The sequence below is a fragment of the Eutrigla gurnardus genome (genome assembly GCF_963514095.1).
Source record: "Eutrigla gurnardus genome assembly, chromosome: 8".
Lineage (NCBI taxonomy): Eukaryota > Metazoa > Chordata > Actinopteri > Perciformes > Triglidae > Eutrigla > Eutrigla gurnardus.
Window position 1 is genome coordinate 13,387,685 of NC_139922.1, and position 22,152 is coordinate 13,409,836.

At 43.6% G+C, this 22,152-nt stretch overlaps 1 protein-coding gene across 5 annotated transcripts; it reads left to right on the forward strand.

Annotated features, from left to right (window-relative positions):
* The first annotated feature begins 5,428 nt into the window (after nucleotides 1–5,428).
* Nucleotides 5,429–13,367, forward strand: LOC311016719 (myosin light polypeptide 6). 5 transcript variants are annotated; one of them, XM_084014620.1, is made up of 7 exons: nucleotides 5,429–5,620; nucleotides 9,208–9,235; nucleotides 10,874–11,017; nucleotides 11,152–11,325; nucleotides 11,693–11,770; nucleotides 12,146–12,193; nucleotides 13,202–13,367. In XM_084014620.1, the coding sequence occupies exons 1-6, from the start codon at nucleotides 5,444–5,446 to the stop codon at nucleotides 12,172–12,174; spliced, it is 630 nt and encodes a 209-aa protein (XP_083870746.1). In that variant the 5' UTR covers nucleotides 5,429–5,443; the 3' UTR covers nucleotides 12,175–12,193; nucleotides 13,202–13,367. The 5 variants fall into 5 exon arrangements, with proteins under 5 accessions (XP_083870746.1, XP_083870744.1, XP_083870745.1 ...); XM_084014618.1 differs by having other exon boundaries at nucleotides 12,146–12,180; XM_084014621.1 differs by lacking the exons at nucleotides 5,429–5,620; nucleotides 9,208–9,235 and adding exons at nucleotides 8,433–8,550; nucleotides 8,964–8,991 and having other exon boundaries at nucleotides 12,146–12,180.
* The last annotated feature ends 8,785 nt before the right edge of the window (nucleotides 13,368–22,152 follow it).

A 22,152-nucleotide genomic window follows, 5' to 3' on the forward strand; every position in this document is an offset into this window, starting at 1 on the left:
CGGGGAGGGATCCGTGCGCTGTGCTGACAGATGGGTCCTTGTTCCTGTCTTTTTCTTCATCTCTATCTCCCTCTCCCTCTTTTGCTAAAACACAGACACACTCACACAACACCAAGACTGCCCGAATACAATAGGAATTAAAGCTCTGCACACATGCTCCCTGGACCGCTTCTGAAAGCTGAGCCCCTTGTAGTGATCATAAAAGATGGAGGGAGCATGGATTTGCAAGAGGGGTTTGGCGTTGTGCAGGGGTGGGGGTGATGTGGCGTGAGATGGCAGAGATTCAAATTGTATTGTCAAAACAAAATTAAAAGTTTGGCTGTGTCGGCCATTTGTATGTTCCATGTTCTTAATCTGTAGCTCTTTAGAAAAGTTTCTTGAGGGAGTGTGTCCTGCTTGGCACGAATGCACGTTACTTGACTTTCAAGTTATTTTCATTTTATTGCTACGCTTTGTGTGTGTGTGTGTGTGTGTGTGTGTGTTAAGAAGTCCCAGGGCTCTGTTCTCTCCATTTGCTGCTCACTGAGGCTGAATATGGTTACATAGCAGACTTTCCTGAGGGAGAGACTGACGGGCCTGACTCAGGGGAGCATTAGGTCTAACAGACACACACACACACACACACACACACACACACACACACACACACACACACATACACACACACACACACACACACACATACACATACAGACTCACACAGACACACACACACAGTAGTGAATCATGCTTTTTTTTAACTTCAGGTAAATCTCTTGACGGTAACTGAGTTCACCATTCATGTTTCATTGTAAACATGGAATCGTTTTAAAAGTTGAACCTCAAGCCATTTTTGAGCCAGCATACTTACATACAGTACAAATAAGACGCACAATAGCTGTAGACTCGAACAAGGTGTGTGTGTGTGTGTGTGTGTGTGTGTGTGTGTGTGTGTGTGTGTGTGTGTGTGTGTGTGTGTGTGAGTGAACTGATGCCCCGTAGACAAGTGGACAGTTATCTTTATCTCAGTGTGTAGGAATATAATCCCATGTTTTGACTCCACACCCATATCATTGTTTTTGGTAAATGGCTTGCCATATCCATAAAACTAAGATGTCAATGAGTTATTGTCTTCTGGTTTACAAAATTAGGTTTGATAAGATCTAGCAGTCCCCGGGTCGGCCCGGGTTCCTTCTGTGTGGAGTTTGCATGTTCTCCCCGTGTAAGCGTGGGTTCTCTCCGGGTTCTCCGGCTTCCTCCCACAGTCCAAAGACATGCAGGATGGGGATAGGTTAATTGGTGACTCTAAATTGCCCGTAGGTGTGAATGTGAGTGTGAATGGTTGTCTGTCTCTATATGTTGGGCCTGCGATAGACTGGCGACCTGTCCAGGGTGTACCCTGCCTTCGCCCAATGACAGCTGGGATCGGCTCCAGCCCCCCCGTGACCCTGAATACAGGATAAAGCGGTAGAAAATGGATGGATGGATGGAAGATCTAGCAGCAGCATCTCATCCGGGCAATGTGAGCAGATTGTGTGCATCTTATTCCTCTCTCTTTTGGCTAATGGATTTGGAAAACATTCCAATCGGGCAGAAATGTAGCTACAGAATGGGAATCAGGCCTGAGGGCAATTCTCACTAAGTGGGGAGAGAGCCATTAAACAAAGGTGCCTGTGGTTTCATATTCAGGATACTTTACAACCTCCGTCCCAGGACATCAACAGTGTTTTTGGGTGTGCTGTTAGAGGGGGCAGAAGAGGGGGAGGAGGATCCATCTGCCATGCTGCCGGTCCTGAGGGAGACGGGCATATCCCTGGGGTGTTTTGGAAAGAGAGGGGCTGAAAGGATTACACCCAACCACTAATCAACGACGGTAATCTGTGGGCCCTCGTGCAAAACCCCCTCCGATCCAAACAACTATTTGGGCCAGAAGAAGCAGCCTCGGTGTACAGGAACATCTAACCGATGTTGAGCAACCTGACAAATCTAATGACAAATCCAGGTGATTTTTAATTGGGAGGATCGACGGTGGAGGTGTGATTGGCAAAGAGCCATGGTGTCTCTGTGATCAGGTGTGAGTGTCCCACAAGTGGCCTACTGATTCCCAGTGTGACCATTATGCAAATACAGCAACTAGACAAGCCTGCGACATAAATTAGTCTAACGGAAAAAGGCACTTTTCTAATCAAATCAGAACGCAAACGGTTTTTATGGCATTTTGGCGTATATGACCCAAAATGAAGAAGCGTTGGTAGGATTTGGTTTGTAAAAAAGAGAACATGTCATGAGTGTTTTATGTAAGCTTTATACATGAGCCTTTTTCATTTCTGCAGACAGGAATCAGGAATTGTTTTTGTAGCCCCCAAAGATTAACATCTAGCTGATGCTGTCACCGGGCGAACCATGCAGAGCAGTTTCCCCTAAGCCTTCCAAAGACTTTGTAACAGCAAAAAACCTACACAAGGTGCAGCTGCTGAGCTGTTGTTCTGGCAGATTTCTCCATCCAGGGAAAGGGTAGCAGGGAATCAAGTAGCCGATAGTTTCATGGTCCCTTGTCAGTATGGTTTTGATGTCTGGGGCCTGGGTGGGGTCTGGATCTGGTAGTGGTGGGTTTAAAGCTCCACAGGACTATAGAAGATCCTGCCTAATGATGGTGCCAGTCCTCCAGGGCATAGGGAACCGGAGCATCCTGGCCTGCTCCAACTCTACCTCCTGCAGTATGCCCATTGGCTAGGCGGCCTCTAAGCTGCCTATCCCCACAGCCTCATTGTTTAGTGGGCCAAGCACTGTCAATATTAAGCCTGGCTAATGTGATCTAGAGGCAGCTGGAGCAGCCCCGATTATTACCATGACACAGCCGACTGAGGGGTGTAATATCATTAAAAATAAATCAGGTGGTTTGGAGATTTGCTGTAGCAGGGGGGACTTTGAATGACATTAGGTGGAAGAACTGCCATAATTTCATTAGTCATTGGGGCGCCTCGGAGGATCTGTTGAAACATTTCCTTTAAGTTGGAGTAATTGAATTTGCTTTCACAACATTGCACACAAAATGAAAGAAAGGGGAAACGATGACGACAACGTTTCCAATTAAGTGTGTCCAATAACTTTGAAAATTAATTTCAGACACGTTCAAAACGTTGTAGACACCTGGGTGCCACAATAGTGTCATATTTCAATGTGCTTATTATGGTATATGCCATATTGTAGGCGATTCTTTGAAAGCAGACATATAGGATATCCCTGTTGTCATTATTATTAGCCTCTCGTGGTGGATTATTGTTGCAAATGATGAGAAAAACGTGAGGCACTGCTAATCTTCTTAAAGTGCTTGCCACTGAGCTGTCTGCTCGGCAGACTGATCAGCAGTCAGCTGGCAAGTGAGTAGGCTGCAGAATCTATTAGCATATCAAACATAAAATCATAAAAAAGCGAGTCTATATTATGGCTTTTTTTTAAATGTCTTGTTATGTTAATAATCTGGATGACTTTGTTGGGGGGATCTTTTTGCCTCCTTTTGCATGTTCGATCCGCTATTAGAGCGCCAGAAGTGCCGTTGGTCTCGCAGCGAGGGTCTTATGTCGCTATTGTTTTGACGCGCGAGCCACATAAACGGTAATTTCAAGGCCCATTGAGCGCGCGATGGATTGTACCCAAAATCCACTGACGAGTATAGCATTGATTATTGGAGGAGAGGATAGACTGACGCCAGAAGTTGTAATTCTGCTTTCTCTGCACAGTGTCATTAACTACAGTCATATGTCACTTTTAAAGTACTAGATGGAATTTTACTAAATGTAAAATCGTTAGGTTACCATCAGAATAGAGCCTCCTTGAATTAGGGCTGCCAAACGTAAAAACACTCATTGTGCAGAATGGCCCATTTACGAATATAATATATTATTATAATCAATTCATCATAATGTATTTGTATTTATATGTTGTGTTATTAATCATAATTTGAAAAAGTAACTCTCAGACAAATGTAATGCAGTAAAAAGTGCACTTAATATTTCCCTCTGAAATGTAGTGGAGTAGGCCTATAATTATAAAGTAGTAGAAAATATACTCTAGTAAAGTACTTCAAAATTCTACTTAAGTATACTCAACCTGCGACTCTGTTCACTGAGAGTTTTTTTTTTCTTTCAAGCAAGTTGAAGCCAAAAGCTTCATGTGGTTGTGGCTTCCTGTTGTGTAATACTGACACCTAGTGGCAATATCTTTGAATTACTGTTTCCCCTTGGCTCGGTCATAGGGTATGTGATGTGTGTGCAAACAGGTAGTAGAAGTATAATTGAGATTATTTACTACCCTAAGTAAATGTAGCAATATCATAATGTAAACATAATTGCTAGTAAAAGCCCTGCATTTAAAACCTTACTGGAGTAAACATAATAAGTATTGTCAACAACAAGTATCAAAAATAAGTCATTGTGAAGTAAAGAAATAATAAAAAAAAGTTTTAGGTGTATGTATTGTAATGATGTAGCTGTAAACTGGAGATTTTGTATATTTCAATCTGAATGCATATAATAATGGATCATACTTAAGATGATGATACCATCTTTTGTTTTTAGAGTAATTATATATTGCTGACAAATAAACAAATTAACAGTATTTTGTGCATATAAAACACAAAGTGTGTATTGTTCTTCAGAAGTTGTAATTCAGAGCCATTCGCATGTGTTACTAAATCCCAAAAAATATTTTGGTCAAACCCAACAATTGTAAACGATGTAATGTGGCAAAAAAAATATGAGAAATTATAAACACTGAACCCCCAAAATATCAATATGGACATTTCTTTTGACAGGCCACTTGTATCTCCTTGTGTTCAGGTAATATATTCTGTATGAATCACTGACATTCAATCTACAACCTCCAGAACATGTCTAAATTTGGCACTAATGATGGTGAACAGTTTCACACCTTGTGTCCTGCTCCTCTTTTTCTGAGCATGTATCTGTGTCAGCAAGTCAGCAGGAAAAGGGAGAAAGAGAGTATTTGAGGAGCAGAAAAGAAAACCTGTATTTGTTATCCTGCTGCATCCTTAAACATTCCTTCACATGTCGGAGCTAGTTAGGCTAAGATCTTTCTATCGAGATTGACAAAGCCACCCTTTACGTTGCTGCTTTACTCCCTCACACATGCATTGACCCAAATAACAGTGTGTGCTTGGAGTCATACAGCTGAGCCTGCTTCTTTCTATATCAGTCCCCCTCTTCGAGCTTTCATCTACTTCTTTTTTGCTTTGCTTCACAAATTCACTCACATGCAATTCCATATGTCCACCTCTGCCTCAGCCACCTGCCAGCCCCTGAGCATCATCCGCATCATCGACCTGCTTTCCTCCTCCCCGCCCCTCTCCACCCCTCCACAATAAAGCACGACTGACACACTTTACGTCTCCACATCCATAGCTCCAGCTACAGATATCTGTCTTTAGCTTTCCACGACGCCGGGAATGGCTCCGAAAAGAGAACCCTCCATCAAGAAGTCTCCTTCCCCGGTGAACCAACCCAGACTAGGTCCTCCTTACCCCAGCCTCCCTGTGGCTCCTGCAGATCCAAAACCGGCTCCAGAGCAGAAACCGAGAATGCTGCGTCCTTCGGACTCACCATTTGATCCCAGTACTTTGGAGGTGAGTAGAGTATACTCTAGGCTTTTTTATTACAAAGCTCATGTGGGGCATTCATAAATTAGGACTACACGCCATGTCATATTGATCTTAATTCTAGTGGTTAGTAATCTTAGCAAGATGGAACATCACAGAGTTCTGTAAAAACATGATATGCTGATTTGTTGCAAAATAGCTCTTTATGATTCTGACACTAATGAACTGTCATCTATAACGAGACTGAATCTAAAATCAGCAGAGAAATGGGGCACTGGAAGTGAGGGTGTCAGCTAGTGGCCTCCTTAAGGAGAAAGAGGCCATTTATTTAATCAAGAAGGTGATTCCAACAAATTAATTTGACCTACACACCTATCATTATTATTATTATTATTATGATAATATTGTTACAAGAAGCAAAATAACAAAACAAATAAACAAACAAAATCTGTAATTCAAATCTCAATGTGAGAACATTTTCATTCTTCACTAGATTCATACTTTAGGGAGGTTTTTAATTGCCCCATTTTTTAAAGAAACTGGATGATGATAGACCATAGTTTATCCAGCAGCAAATTGTGTGCACTGGAAATTAGGTCAATATTAATTGGTTAATATATTTCATTATCAGGAAAGGAATTTAATAAACTAAGTAGGTCAATCAGACAAAACATAAATGTAAAGATGTGTTGAAGAAACTCAAACTACACTGATGCCCACATTAGACTTTGTAGTGTGATTTAGCATTGTTGGTGCTTTTGCTTTGCTGCCATTCTCACGTGCTTTAAGTGTTACACTGTGTTGCTGTTACTGCATGATTTTATGGAGTGAGTCTGTCCTCTTTAGCTCGTGAGGATATGTAGGCCATTTTAAGACATCCATTTATGCTCACAGTGGGACCACACAGACATGCCAGGAGGCCAGAGCTGCTGCTGGGGAAAGACTTTAGCTAGACAGTTAAGAAATGAAGCATCAATTCCATGATCTCACAGGCCAAAAGTAATCCATCATCCCTGCATGGCCAGACACTCACATCCTTAAAGCAACACCAAGCAAAGTCATTCAGTGCAATCATTATCCAAGTAGGATCACCTTCTATTGCTCTAAAAGTTGCAGATTGATTGATGGATGGATGATACTATTGGTTGACATTGGTTGTTACAAGCTGATGTAAGCACATTTCAAGTTTTCTTCAATACAGCATGATGTTCATTTAGTAAATTATGGTTCCATTTAGAGTAAAATAGACGATAAAGCAGAGTATGCTTTAGGGCGTGGCTACCTTGGGATTGACAGGTGGGTACCGGGCCTCACCACCACACAACCAATGCAATTAGATTACTTCAACACTTAGCTTCAAAGTTTATTTCAAATTATGGAAGCTAACTTTGTTAACAGCTTTGCACTAGATTGTGCTCGGTGCCTCTTTGCCGCCTCTTTGCCGCCTCTTTGCCGCTTGTATTCATCAGATCCACCCGTCGCTCCTCCGCAGTCCAAATATGGTTACTCTTGGTTAAATCCAAGATGGCGACGGCTAAAGTGCAGAATTTGAGGATTCAAAACTTTCACAAACCAATGGGTGATGTCACGGTGACTGCGTTCATGTTGTGTGCGTATGTTCGTTACATACAGTCTAAGACGTACAATAGAATGATAATTTGTGTTCGATTTGGTTTTTCAACAAAAACAGTGCACCTCGCCAAAAGTCCTTAATCCACAAACCATGATCATGTACTAGCCTATTGTTATTACAAGATATTAACTACTTGACACAAGATGTCTCCTACGTCACTGAGTGCATTCTCTAATCCATTCTGTTTGTCCTTTGGAGGCTTCAAGTCTCCCATTCACACTAGTTGTGATGTCACAAAGTCAGGATTTTAGGAACAAGCCTTAGACTCAGATTTGAGTGCACAACAAACATGGCAATACACATTTTTGCGTAGAGGGGGACTTTTAGTATTTAAATTCCTTAAGTATTAATTTAAAGGTGCTATTGACAACATTGATAACATCCAGCCACTAGATGTCGCACTTGGACTCCCCCCTTCCTTTGCATTTGCATCACAACACAACTGTTACTCAAAGCGCATGTGCCCTCAATTGGTTGCCAGTTCGTTGCACAACCTGTTTTTAGCTAGCTAGCTAGCTTTAACAGGCTATCTCTTACTGGTCAAGAAGAAAAGTGGCCACGTCGGCATGGCTTTTCAGGCCGTGAAACTCCTTCAGCTGACTCCAACGATCAAACGCTGAACCAATGTTCACTCTGGTCTTACTCCTCCTTTTGTCACTTAGCACTTGGGACCGGTTCCGAAATGCCACCCGCTTACCGTCAAACTCATTTCCCACACTAAGAGGCAACCCCAAAGACCCTTGACCCCTGACAACGCAGAGATACCACGTGATACCAACGTTGGTATTCTATTGGCTCACAAGCCTTGCTAGAAGCCACACATCACACATCTACTAGGTAAACAAAACATTAATTTTGGACCCGTCAAATAGATACTTTGATTCTGCACCTTTCTAAAAGCTCTGTGGATGTTTTTTTTTTTTTTATTCTTTGAAATAAAAATGTAATAAAAATGTTATGTTGTAAAAATATGACCTTTAACCCTTCTCAAAATGGTCTATAAAGGAATAAATTCACCCCTTAAACCTCAGCTTTTAACCCTGAAGATACTTTGTGTGTGTGTAGCCTACCTCTCATCTTAAACGTAAATCGAGGAGTGAAAGGAGCGTTAAGATACATGCACTGTAAATCACAAACCATACCTAGATCTCTATTCCTATATATGGAGCGTAGGTGTTCGCCCTTATGACAGGATGTCGTGCGTCCTACGTCATTACGCACGGCTGCAAGGGTTTTCTTCTTCTCACCCTGCCCTTCTCTGGGAGCCGTCACACATTCTTTGGTTCGCCGACGCCACGGACACACTTCAACCAACACAGCCATGGTGGGTTTTCCCCCCTCGACTTGACTAGAATTGCCATCTTTCTTGGATGATTATCTTCTTGTCTCAAGGAAATGGTTTAGCTTTTCAAAGATGTTCAGTAGAGTTCGACTGTCTGTATTGGCTTGCGGGTTGCTAGCGGAAGTCCAACTTTTGAGAAGCTAACATTAGCTTGCACGGTAGATAAAGTTAACGTTAACAATCACTCGACAAGCTAAGACATGTCACTAAATCAACAGCCTGTATATTAATCGCTGGTAAATGTGCTATTGTTTGAGAATATATGGTTTGAGTAAATCTAACTATCTGAAAAATATGTTCAAAAGCCTTTTGAAGTTAACCCAAGCTAGCATTATCATTGCGGGGCAAAACGGAACCATTTTCATGTAACGTTAGCCTTATTTCTCCCTGAACAGTCCGATTTCTCGGAAGATCAAATCGTTGGTGAGTTTTTGATTTTGTGTTGTGACATTTTCTTGCTGTCGCTTGTTTTGCATGCTTTCATTCTTGCTGGTTTCAGATGACACTTTACCCTGTATCTCCACTACTGCCCTGCTCTATGCCCGCCTGTTATAGTTGTCGTGGTTTTAGGGTAGGTTTTCCTTCTTTATTTCCGTATTGTTTCCTCACTTTCCACTTGCAACTGCTTGTCCTTTCCAGATTGAATTTAACCTGGATCAGATTCATGGTAAGTCAGAGAAAGGGGCCCGCACAAAACCAATGGCTGTCTCGATCGGAGTGTTTAGGGTGTGATCTGCATGTTGCTTTTGGGTGGATCTAATCTGTTAAATGTGAATTGCAGTCTCTCCGCACTGTTTGGTACGTCAAAAGTCAGTCATATTATGCATATAGCGTTATTATACACGTACCAGCTTTTACCGTGTGTTGCAGTGTTTTTGTATGTGGTCAATCATGCATTTATAAAGCCAAACGTAGCCAAGTGTTATATCTGTTATCACAAGTCTTGTTCTCTTACTGTAGTCAGTCCTGGTTGTGTCAGTTTGCCATAAACTTTGCCTGTTATCTTCCCAGCGACTCATCATCTAGTGTGCCCTTTTTTGGTGCTGCATACAGTGGTGCATGGTTTTTGTCCTCAGGCCGGTGTGTTTAATCTCAATTGACAAAATAGGCTATAGCTGCTCTCACTCTCCTCCTACTTGCCTCCACTCCTCTAATACCATATATGGTGTTGGGAAAAGTGCTCACACGCCAGAAGGGAAGAGGCACATTCCTCAGAACAGGAAGAACTCCACAACAGTGCCTGAGCTTTTTTGGAGACTAGCTTGTCCCATAACATTAGCACCCGACCGCTGCCCATATCTTGTGTAATCATGTCTCACTGATTGTTAGATCTCAGTTTAGTTTAAGGTTTGACCGTTGAGTCTGACTAGAATGCCTGATGTTAGATCAAAGCTACATTAATAAACTTTGTGATCAATGACAATATTGCACCATTGTTGAAAGATGATGAAGCCTAGGTAATTACACTTAAACAACAACAACAAAAATACTAAATGCTGATTATTGTGAATGCTTTGGTAGCTCATATTGACCTCAACAGTACTGTAAAAAAAGAAATGTCAAAGTGGAGTTTGCAAGCATTTTTGGAAAGAACTTTTTGCAGCCACCTGATGATCATTTGGCTACATACTTATTCTGAATCTGGTGGTTGTTATTAGCTAAATCAGTGTGAATTCCTGACACATCTTTTGATTGCCACCATTTAATTACACGCAGACATATTTTATATCATTGAAAACTGATTACATAATATTTTCCATGTTCAAAGTACAACAATGATGAGAGCATGTAGTATTGCCTTGGTGAAGTAGTTTTCACTTCTTTTTGTTCGAGGCGTAGTGAAAAAGTCATAACCTGACCAGATGACTAACATGGATGTAAAGTACTTGCTGAATAGAGGAAGTTTGAGGGGTGTTGCGATGTCATCCTGTAGCGTACAGAGATCAAACTGTGGTTGCACCACACTCTACCATGCAAATGGAAGTAGTAATGACATAATAAAAGCATTTAAAATGTTTTGAGTGCTTGAACACGGAGCATGAGTTGTGGATTGCTGATAGAGGTGTGGTTGTATATGAAACATCAGCAGGTTTTTCAGCGTAGTGCTGTTTGCCCTGGCTGTCCACTTCAAATGTGTATTTTCTCTTGTCTGCTTGTTCTTATTTGCTTGCTTTTCTGTTTTCATACATTTCCAACTCTCTTCCTATCTCCATTCCATTCCCAACATACATATCTGCTGATCTCTTAATGTCTACAATAATTCACATCGCTGCCCTAATTCCTCATGTGTCTGTGTATTCTGCAGAGTTCAAGGAGGCATTCCTGCTGTTCGACAGGACAGGAGATGGCAAGATCAGCTTCAGCCAGTGTGGGGATGTCATGCGGGCCCTGGGACAGAACCCTGTCAATGCTGAGGTGCTCAAGGTCCTGGGCAACCCCAAGGCCGAGGGTGAGAGAAAATAAACTTACCAGGCATTAATTTCCATAAATGATTGTCTTTGTGCTGAAAACAAATATCTTGCGATGTTGTGTGTCACAGCTCTGTGTCAGAGGGTTTCCTCATTTATGTATTTATTTTTGCAGAGATGAACCACAGGATGTTGGACTTTGAGCAGTTCCTGCCCATGTTCCAGGCCATCGCTAAGAATAAAGATCAGGGCTCCATGGAGGATTTTGTGGAGGGACTGCGTGTGTTTGACAAGGAGGGCAATGGCACAGTAATGGGGGCAGAGCTTCGTCACGTCCTGACCACGCTAGGCAAGTTATACATTTATCACACCCTTGAGTACAGATAGATGGGAAGTCTGTTTTAATTTAATTTCCTTTATACACACTGTTTACATGTTATCACTTAATTGAAAATACTGTAACCCCCAGACTGCATAGTCAGTGCAAAATTAATTTACTGAAAAATGAATGTACAGTAAGTGCTGTCAAATTTGGCATCATCAAGTATGAAAGTGTAATTATAGTGTTAGTGTTGTTATTGTTTTTGCTGATATTTTATTTCCTGTATTGTTCATTTTTTAAAACCTTTTGTTGTTATTTATTCGTCACATTTTTTCAAAATCAGGGTAATGTCATCTTTATCATATGAATAAACGTTTTTATGTTGCTTTTTCAGGTGAGAAAATGACAGAGGAGGAAGTTGAGACGCTCTTGGCGGGACACGAAGACGCAAATGGCTGCATCAATTATGAAGGTGAGAGGGAAAGAAATAAACAACAACAAGATGGGATACTTCTTGTAATCATGCAGATGTTGTGTGGCGTTGCAGATGCAACAAGCCTGCTAACTATCTAAAATGCGACCCACCCACTCCGTCAAAGCAGTCAACCTAGTGCAAACAATGTCCTTGTTATCCGAAGCCAATCACTGCAAGCACCTTTTGAACTACTCAACTGTCTCCACAGTAGGATAACATTTGATTTGGTCTTCATGGTATGGGTGGCTATCAATCCAGGTTACTGTTTACTGTCTTTTATGTTCTTCTTTACACTCGTGTTTGTTGATTGCTGTAAAAGGCTTTGTATAAATGTCAACTGGTGACAGTGTGTTAACTGTTCTTCCTCCACAGCATTTGTCCGCCACATCATGTCAGGCTGAGGGCCGGTACGGGCATTTGGTATAACCACGAAATGGCACCGCCAGGCTTTCCTGCATTTTAGTTGTCAAATGATTTATCTCATTAGGTTATCGTAACACTAATCGGCTGTAGTTGTGCTTCATAATTTGCAGTGTAGATTTGGCACTTAGTTGCCTGTGGGAAAGCCTGGTGGTCCCTCTCATCTTTAGTCCTGAGGCTTTGACCCATGTGTAGCCTCCTGCTGTTCTGTCTGTTTCTCCTACAGCCCTCTGTCTTGGCCCCTGGCTGCAGCATGCCCCTATGCATGTGTCTGGGACTCCCCTCAGTTTATAAGGGGATATGGTGGACACACAGGGAAGTGACTGGTCTCATTCGGGGAAAGCCTGGTGGCCATTGTCGAGTTATTTGAGCTGATGGGTGTTGCGATCATACAGCAGCTCTTCTCATCTCATTTACATCTCATTGGTGCTATGAAGTAGGATTTCTACTCTGCTGGTGTTAGAGGTGCTGCTCTTTTATATAAAGTAGACGGATCATTACATTGTGGACTTTACATTCAAATAAAGCCACCAGCTTTGGGAGAGTGGACCAGTCCCTTTTTCTACTAACCAGAGAATCGCAATAAGTTGCTCATGTGCTGATTGTTTTCTCCTCTCTAATGACGGAAGATGACTTTTGTAGCTGGCCGCTCTCTGACTGGACTGTAGCTCCCTTGATCTTCTACCCTTTTCTCTGCTTCACAACTAGAGGAAAGCATACAGCGAGGATGGCTTCTCTAACCAGCTCTTCTTGGATCATAGACATGGCCAAATGCTTTGGCTAAATAGGAGATAGAGATGATTACCTCACCTCTTTCTCTCAGTAACATCTTCAGCCCTTCTATCCTATGGGTGAACAGAATATGGGGGATCTGCCTCCAAATGCAGCATCTCCCACCCAGGCTCACTGGGTGAGGAGAGGGCCATAGCACCACATGCTGTAGTTGGAGTGGGCCTCTGCTGAGATCTGAACCTCAAGTCTCACTTTTGTGTTTTCTGTCTTTTCCAGAACTGGTCAGGATGGTCATGAACGGGTGAAGACGAAGAGCATCCACCTTTTCTTTCCTTTTTTTTACCCTGTGACCTTCTTTTTGCGGTTAGCTTTTACAGCCTCCCCCCCCAACATTTTCCAGTAGTTTTCCACGTTTAATTTAAGAAGTGCCTTTACATTCCCTTACAAAAGACCACAAATGGCTCTGGCTCTGGCTGCGGGGTCCATTCACATTTGTGACCACTTGTATGCATTCAGGAGTCTTAATGTTTGCATTGTTTGCAATAACATTCCAATATGCAGCACTTAAGACAACATAAATTGATAATATCCTGTATATATTGATACTAGTGTGTCAATGTTGGATGGGACATTTATATGTATATTAATATACGCTATACAACTGTCGGCGACCTACTGTATCATTGGCTAAGACTTGCTTTGAATGAGAAACATGTTCCTCCAAACATGTTGCTGCGGTAAATTGGTATATTCAAATCCATACGATCATGAGGTAGAAAGAAACATTTCAAAAGGGTTCCCAAGTTTTAATTCACCCCAGTTTTGTTGCTGCATTTAAATAAATGATTTTCCTGAAAAATCATCCTGGTTGTTTTGAGCTGGTTTGTTATAGAATAACTACTACTAGATTTACAAGATGTTTAATTGTCTAGACTCGTTAGGTTTTTGTGCAGTGATTTGATATTTTTCCACCGACACAAGAGGGCAGTGTTGCTGCTGCATATGCCATGTTAAATGTTAAAAGGACCTGCACTGTTAGATGGGTAATACAATAGGCATATGTTTTTCCGTTTTTCTTTGTTATGCCCAGCTCGCTCAAGAGCATAACCAAGGAGGGAGGACCACACAACGACCAGGTCAATTAACCATAAATGTATTAAAGGAACACAAGTTTTAAGTGTAAGTCAGTAATCTGTAGCGTGGTGAGAGGTGCTGGATGTGTGTGTGCAATCATAAGGTAACAAAAGGCTAACAGAACACAATCAACCAAAACAACGCGGAGGTGCCTGGGTGGCACCAGCCATCCAAGAGGGAGGAAGAGGCCACCATCTTGGAAAGACCTCCTCTTTATAGACACAGCCACAGGTGGAGTTGATCCCTCTGACGAGGTAGGAGGGACACAGGCAGAGAACCTATGGAGGGGAGATGAGACAGAGAGACACAGCAGCAACCCAACATGGCCGAGGGCCATAACACCCCCCCCCATAAAACACAAGACCCCACTAATAAGGTCTTGTGTAGAATCAACAGGGCGCACGGGAAAGCGCGTCAGCCAGAACATTATCTTTACCCTTGATGTGACATACATTCAATGTATAAGGCTGCAAAAACAGCAGCCACCTCATGAGCCTACTATTGGCATTATACATGCTGTTCAAAAACGTCAAGGGATTATGGTCCGTGTAAACAGTTACAGGCAAAGACGGCCCAACATACACTTCAAAAAATTTCAAGGACCAAATCAAGGCTAGAGTCTCCTTTTCAATGACTGAATAATTCAGCTGATGACGATTAAACTTACGTGAAAAATAGCACACAGGGTGGTCAACTCCCCCCTCCCCTTCTTGCAGGAGCACGGCCCCAGCACCAACGTTGCTCGCATCCACCTGGATTTTGAACGGTTTGTGGAAGACTGGAGCAGACAGGACAGGAGCAGAGCATATCAAACTTTTTACACACTCAAATGCAGCATGACAGTTGGAGGACCAGTCGAAAGGTGTGTTTTTCTTAAGTAGGCTGGTCAACGGAGCCACCACAGTAGAAAAGTTGGGACAAAAACTGCGGTAAAACCCCACCAACCCAAGGAACCGCATCAGGTCCTTCTTGGACGCTGGCACTGGATAATTGAGGATGGCCTCCACCTTAGCCTGCACTGGCCGAACCTCACCCTGACCAACCACCTTACCCAGATAGGTTACTGTCGCCTTAGCGAACTCGCATTTTGCTAAATTAACCGTCAAATTAGCCTGGGCTAACCGGTCAAGCACTGCACCCAAACGCTGAACATGGGATTCCCACGTCTCACTGAAAACAACAACGTCATCCAAATAAGCTGAACACCCTGCCAACCCTGCTAACACCCTGTTCATGAGACGCTGAAAGGTCGCAGGGGCATTTCGAAGACCAAATGGCATCACAGAATAAGAAAACAAGCCCCAAGGGGTAATAAATGATGAAATTTCCTTGGCCCTGGCTGACAATGGCACCTGCCAATAACCTTTCAAAAGGTCCAGTTTAGTCACAAATTCTGCCCCACCCACTTGATCAATGCAGTCCTCAATGCGAGGGAGGGGATAACAGTCAGGTTTGGTGACTGCATTGACCCGTCTGAAATCTGTGCAAAACCTGTCTGACCCATCCGCCTTATCTACCAACAGACATGGAGAGGACCAGCCTGAGCATGATGGCTCTGCTAACCCGTTTTGCAGCAAATACTCAACCTCCTTCTCCATACGCCCACGCTTTTCCACCGGGAGCCTGTAAGCACGCTGCCTCACAGGCGGAGCATCTCCCACCTCTATATCGTGCTCGATCATGTTCGTGCGTGATGGTACATCTGAAAAAAGAGACACATGAGACAGAAGCAATTTCACCAGATCGTCCTGCTGGGTATCTGACAGATAACTAACTTGACTGGGAAGACAGTTCAAATACTCAGAGTTCTTAAGTTTCCCAGTCAGAATGGGCTCAGAGGGAATGTCAAAATCATCTGAAGGCCCAGCACCAACTGCAGCCACAGACTTAACGCCATCACCCACAGGAAGCGTGTCACCGCCCTTAACAGCAGAGGAGGTCAAAAAAGATTTCAACAAGTTCACATGACACCATTGCACTGTCTTCCTCCTGTCAGGTGTGACAATCAAATAGTCCCTGTCAGACATCCTGCTCTTCACGGTGTAGGGCCCACTAAATCTGGCCTGAAACGGTGAACCAACCACAGGTAACAAAGCCAGAACCTGGTCCCCTGGCTCAAACAGCCGGCCCTCAGCCTTTTGGTCAAAATCTTCTTTCATTTTCTTTTGAGCTCCACCAAGATTCTTATGAGCAGTAGCACAAGCAATGTGCAATCGACGACGAAAATCATTCACATAATCCAAAACATTTTCAGGTGGCTCATTAAGTTTCAAATCAACCCCCAGAACCGCTAATGGGCCCCGGACAGAGTGTCCGAACACAAGTTCATTTGGACTGAAACCAGTACTAGTCTGTGACACCTCCCTAATTGCCAACAACAACCATGGCAGGCCTTCTTCCCAATCCTGCGAGAGCTCAGTACAGTAGGAACGTAACATAGATTTCAACGTTTGATGGAAACGTTCCAAAACACCCTGAGACTCTGGATGATAGGCACTAGACACATGATGTTCAACCCTCAGCTGTTTTAACACCTGGGAAAAAGTCCGGGACATAAAATTACTGCCCTGGTCTGTCTGCACTACCTTAGGAACACCAAAAGTTGAAATAAAAGCAGTCAGAGCTTTCAGAACTGGCTTAGTCTTTATAGAACGTAGTGGAAAAGCAGCAGGATAACGTGTACTCTTACACATTATTGTCAACAGGTACTGGTTACCCACCTTACTTTTTGGAAGCGGGCCCACGCAGTCAAGCAACAGATATTCGAAAGGTTTTTCCACCACAGGAATTGGGTACAGGGGAGCTGGCTTCAGCTTCTGGTTGGGCTTTCCTGTTAACTGACATGTCTTACAGGTTTTACAATATTCAGCAACATCCCTTTTCAACCGAGGCCAGAAAAAATGGCGGAGCACTTTGTCATAGGTTTTCTTCACACCAAGATGGCCTGCCACACCATCATGTGAAGTGCTCAACACCACCTCTCTGAACCGGGAAGGAACCACAACCTGAACCACACTATCCACCTGCACCCCACTTACCACGCGAGCCCACTTCCTCAACAGTAAGCCATCACTGAGAAAATAACCACCAGAGGCCCCCTTGACTTCACTCTCTGGACCAACCATCGCAAACGCAGGACCCAGCGTAGGATCCACAGCCTGTTCCTTGACACACTCCTCCCTAGAAAACACAGGCAAAGGCATGGAAAAAAACTTGCACAACTCCTGTCTCTCAGAAAGACCTGCCTGAGAAGACTGGGCCTGTTCAGAAAGCTCCAGCTGTTCTGCCAGAGCCTTACTCCTAGCCCGGGTCACAACACAAGAGGACAACACTGTAGGGCCCCCTTCAGCACCTCCTTCAGGCTCTTTAGGCACCTGCAAGACTGAACTCACATACACACAGGGTGGACCATCCTTCCAGACCTTTGACCCTGCCAAATCATTGCCCAAGATGACATCAACCCCCTGAATTGGCAGCTGGGGACGGACGGCCATGTCGACTTCACCACACACCAACTCAGAGTCAAGGTGGAACTGATGCACAGGCACCAAGAGTGTAACCATTCCAACACCCAGTACAGGGGCGTTCCCACCAGTAGCTGTACGGGCTGAAAATGGCAGAACACTACTCAAAATGAGACTCTGACTAGCTCCAGAGTCCCGCAGAATCTTAACAGGTACCTTCCCCTGTCCACCTAAAGACACAAGACCATCGGAAATGAAAGGTGCATACAACTCACCCACATGTTTAGACAACACAGTCCCTGGTGGACGAACAGACTCCTCAGCATGATGCACAGAGGTCACCAGGCCAGCTGGTTTCACATACACACTGGCAACTGCTGATTTCTGACCTGTTTTACTAAGTGGACACTCCCCTTTCCAGTGTCCCCTGTTCCTACAGACATGACACGTCCTGCTGGGATCGAACTTCCCATCTGTTCCTGGAACATGTCTGACAGCAGCCTGAGAAACCTCATGAACCATCACAGGCCTGTCAGGCCTAGGCCTAAAACTCTCCCTCCGTTGTCCCTCTCTATAGCCCTGGCCACCATTTGAGCCACTGCCATGTGTTAAAACATATTCATCAGCCAACACTGCCGCTGCGGCTGCTGTTTTAACTTTCTTTTCAGTTACATAAGTGGCCAACTGGGCAGGCAACGACATCTTGAACTGTTCTAACACAACCAAGTCACATAAATCATCAAACGATTCTACGCTGGACGCCGAGCACCACCGACTGAAATGAGTTGAAATATCCTGAACAAACTCAACATGGGTCTGCTGGTCTCTTCTCTTCCAGTTGCGAAACCTCTGCCTATAAGCTTCCGGCACGAGTTCATATGCTTTAAAGACTGCCGCTTTAACCTTAGCATAACTGGCACTGTCAACAGAGCTCAGGGCAGAGAAAGCTCTCTGGGCCTTGCCCGTGAAGACACACTGCAGCATCAAAGTCTGGTGGGCATCTGACCACCCCCTAACGCCTGCCACGCGCTCGAACAATGCAAAAAATGTGTCGGGGTCCTTCTCATCAAATTTTGGCAACAACCGCAACCCTTCAGCAACATCAAAGCCCTGATGCGGTCCTGTAGGCCTATCACTCCCATCCCTCAACTTCAACCTCAGCCGTTCCACTTTAACCCTTTCCTTTTCCAATGCTGCTTCAGCCCTCAGCTTCTCCTGCTCCAACTCAAACTGGAACCTCTCCCTCTCCAGCTTCGCCTTTTCTCTCTCCAGCTGCAGGCACTGCTCAAATGTCCAACCCCCCTCCCCAACACCTGGCGCCTGAGCCACCTCCAACAGAGCAGCAGACACAGCGAGCCCCTCAACAATGACCCGTAGCTTAGCCTTTTTTGGCACCCCTTTTGCGTCAGACCAACCCAAATGTACGGCCAAATCAACCAGATCCGATTTGTCAAACTGAGCTAAAGTGCTACGAGATGGTCGCTGGAGGAACTCAGAAATCAGTGGATTACTGTGTGAAGTCTCCATGTTAACTGCCAACCTAAACCACAACAACAACAACCAGTCCAAACTCCATGCACCTCATTCAACAGAGAACACAGCTAGCCACTCAATAACAGCCACAGAGAGACAGAATGACCAAGGAGCGCACCCTCCTAACTGCCTAACTGAAGCTGACTAACTGCGCCCTAGTCTTCATGTGCGTACTGGCGGCGGGTATTTATGCACCTTTAAACCGTCTGTATTGGGGAGACCACTTGTCCCAGCCAATACTTCGGGGTGCTCCCGAGACCACTGCTGCTAACCGCCCAGACGACACACAAAAACAAAAAACAGCCCTGCAAAAAAACAAACAAAGCAACCCCTCCTTGTGAGAGAACTGCCACTACAGCCTACTGAGGGACACAACTGCTCCAGTCACCCCCTCCCCGCAGCCACACAGAGTGTAACTTAGCCACCATTCTCCTTGAATGCAGGTCACCAGAAAAAAAACACCACAGCCTTTACCCCCCGGTTAACACTACACTCACAAAACCAAGCCACTGTGATCCTCCCAACTTCACTGCCACACAAGTGCCATACTCTGACACTCCCAAGTTCACAATTGGACGAGCCCCCACTTGTTATGCCCAGCTCGCTCAAGAGCATAACCAAGGAGGGAGGACCACACAACGACCAGGTCAATTAACCATAAATTTATTAAAGGAACACAAGTTTTAAGTGTAAGTCAGTAATCTGTAGCGTGGTGAGAGGTGCTGGATGTGTGTGTGCAATCATAAGGTAACAAAAGGCTAACAGAACACAATCAACCAAAACAACGCGGAGGTGCCTGGGTGGCACCAGCCATCCAAGAGGGAGGAAGAGGCCACCATCTTGGAAAGACCTCCTCTTTATAGACACAGCCACAGGTGGAGTTGATCCCTCTGACGAGGTAGGAGGGACACAGGCAGAGAACCTATGGAGGGGAGATGAGACAGAGAGACACAGCAGCAACCCAACATGGCCGAGGGCCATAACATCTTTTTCTTTTTGCTGAATGAAGAATACAAGGTAAACCATGAATGCAAGCTCTGCTACTCAAGACAATATAAACCTTCTTTAGCTGTTTGAGACAATTTAGTAGACCTCATATTGGTTGCAGTTCTTTAGGGACATTGCAAACTTAAATTTCAGCCTAAAAAAATATTTCATTGCGCTTATTTATGGCTTTGCTGTAAATCGTCCGAAGCATGATTTGGCGACAAAGCACCAGGATATGAGCAGTAGAAGGCTGTTTGTTGCCTTGCTGACCTTTTCTTCATTTTCCTCACAAGCAGCCACAACTATTTCCCCTCATTAGGCACCACAGCTCTTGGAGTGTGAGGCTTATGTGTGTGTGCGCGGGTTTAGGTTCAGGAGGATGTCATAGTCCACTGCTGAATAGGTTGTCCACTAATTACTCAGTGTGTATGTGTGTGGTCGATGGAAGTCAAGGCTATTGATTATTTTAATCCTCCTATTTGTGAGTCTGTGATCCTCGTGGCTCTGCATTCGACAGGGGAATCACTAATGGGCCTCAGCGCAGCCTGTCTCAGACCTCTCCCCGTCCAATTAACTTTCAGCTGGAATCTGCCAAGAAAGAGCCGTGGGCTGGGCCCAGGCATGGCGCAGGCTACAGCCCTCCTCCTCCTCCTCCTCTGCTCAGGAGCAACAGTTTCACCAAATCCGTTAAGTCTCAAATGCTACCAGCTCTCTTCTCTAATTAGACACTCTTCTTTTTGCGTGTAATCTGAGAGGCGTTCAAGATAAATTCCCCTAAACGTGGAGATGACGACTCTCCCTGGTTTTGGAACTTTTAAAGTGGTGATATTGAAAATTATGATCCCTTGGAATAAACTGGTGACATTGACTTGAAAAAATAGTGTGGAAATATTCATCACCTGACTAGATTTATATCACTCCAACTGTGATTTGTAATAAGTGATTATTTTTGACCAATGATATATCATATGACGAGACACCCACAGTTCCAATAGATGTAATGTTTCAGTCCTTTCTTGCCGTGTGTAACAGTTTATAGATCATTCATAAACCTAAAGACTGGACTGGACTGTAAATATATCCCAAATATTACATTTAAACATGCTGTCTGTTCAAGGTCATCATGACATAATTAAATATCAAAAACTTGTATCCCAATAAGAATGTTTCTTCAATTTGATTTAAAAACACAACTAGTACAATAGACAGACAGAATAACATGTTTGGTTTTCAGTAAAATAGTCGATAGAAAATAACCTGCAAATTCTTTGATTATTGGTTTTCACCATTCATCAAAGATGTTCCATTTTTATGTTAAATCCACAGGTTCCATATTCTTAAATTTGACCATTCTTTATTATATTTAAGTGAATGTCTTGTGGCTAAAAAAAACAAAACAAGTCACCTTGCACTCTGAGAAATTATGATGGGCAAGCTTGACTTTTTCTGAGATATAGATCATAAATCAAGAAATGAATATTGTTGAACCAATAATGAAAACAGTCAATGATTTTAATTCAAATTAATCACATTTAGGATGATTTATATAGTTGGGTATTTTATTTCCCATTGCCCTGTAAATATACTATATGTATTCAGAAATATAGATTCACTAAAATAGGCTGCAGTGTGTGAGAGATAGAGGAACATAACTATTAACTTGAAGTGTACTAAAATGATTTAATGAAGATTTTACAAATTTCCAGATGTATTTCTTGTTATCAGTGGGCTCTTCAACAAATGATCTTTGTTAAAAACGCTGATAAACTTTGTCAAACCTCATTAAACACTGAACCAATTCGGTGCGTTTGCACAATTGATCACTATACGGTTAGACTTAAATTGTATACATCGGCTGGATTTTGTAAGATCCTGGGTGTATTATAAGCAGAGATCAATATTGCAGTATTAATGTTTGTGTCTTAAACAGTGTCTTAAGACATATTGGAAATCCATGTTGTTGCAAGCGGAGGCTGTGGTCGGCCACTGCTGCTTCGATCCCAGCAGTAAGTCCACAAAGCCGTGTCGTGTATCCGATTCTCCACAGTCCAAGTCCGCTCAGTCCAAGTGCTCGCTCCGTGTAAAACTGAACAAGGGTCTGCATGTGTT

Excerpts from the sequence above, each read along its gene's own strand:
- LOC311016719 (XM_084014620.1), top strand. The coding sequence starts at position 5,444 with ATGGCTCCGAAAAGAGAACCCTCCATCAAGAAGTCTCCTTCCCCGGTG. Across the intron at positions 11,326-11,692 it reads TCACGTCCTGACCACGCTAG|GTGAGAAAATGACAGAGGAG; the intron begins GCAAGTTATACA and ends TTGCTTTTTCAG. Across the intron at positions 11,771-12,145 it reads TGGCTGCATCAATTATGAAG|CATTTGTCCGCCACATCATG; the intron begins GTGAGAGGGAAA and ends CTTCCTCCACAG.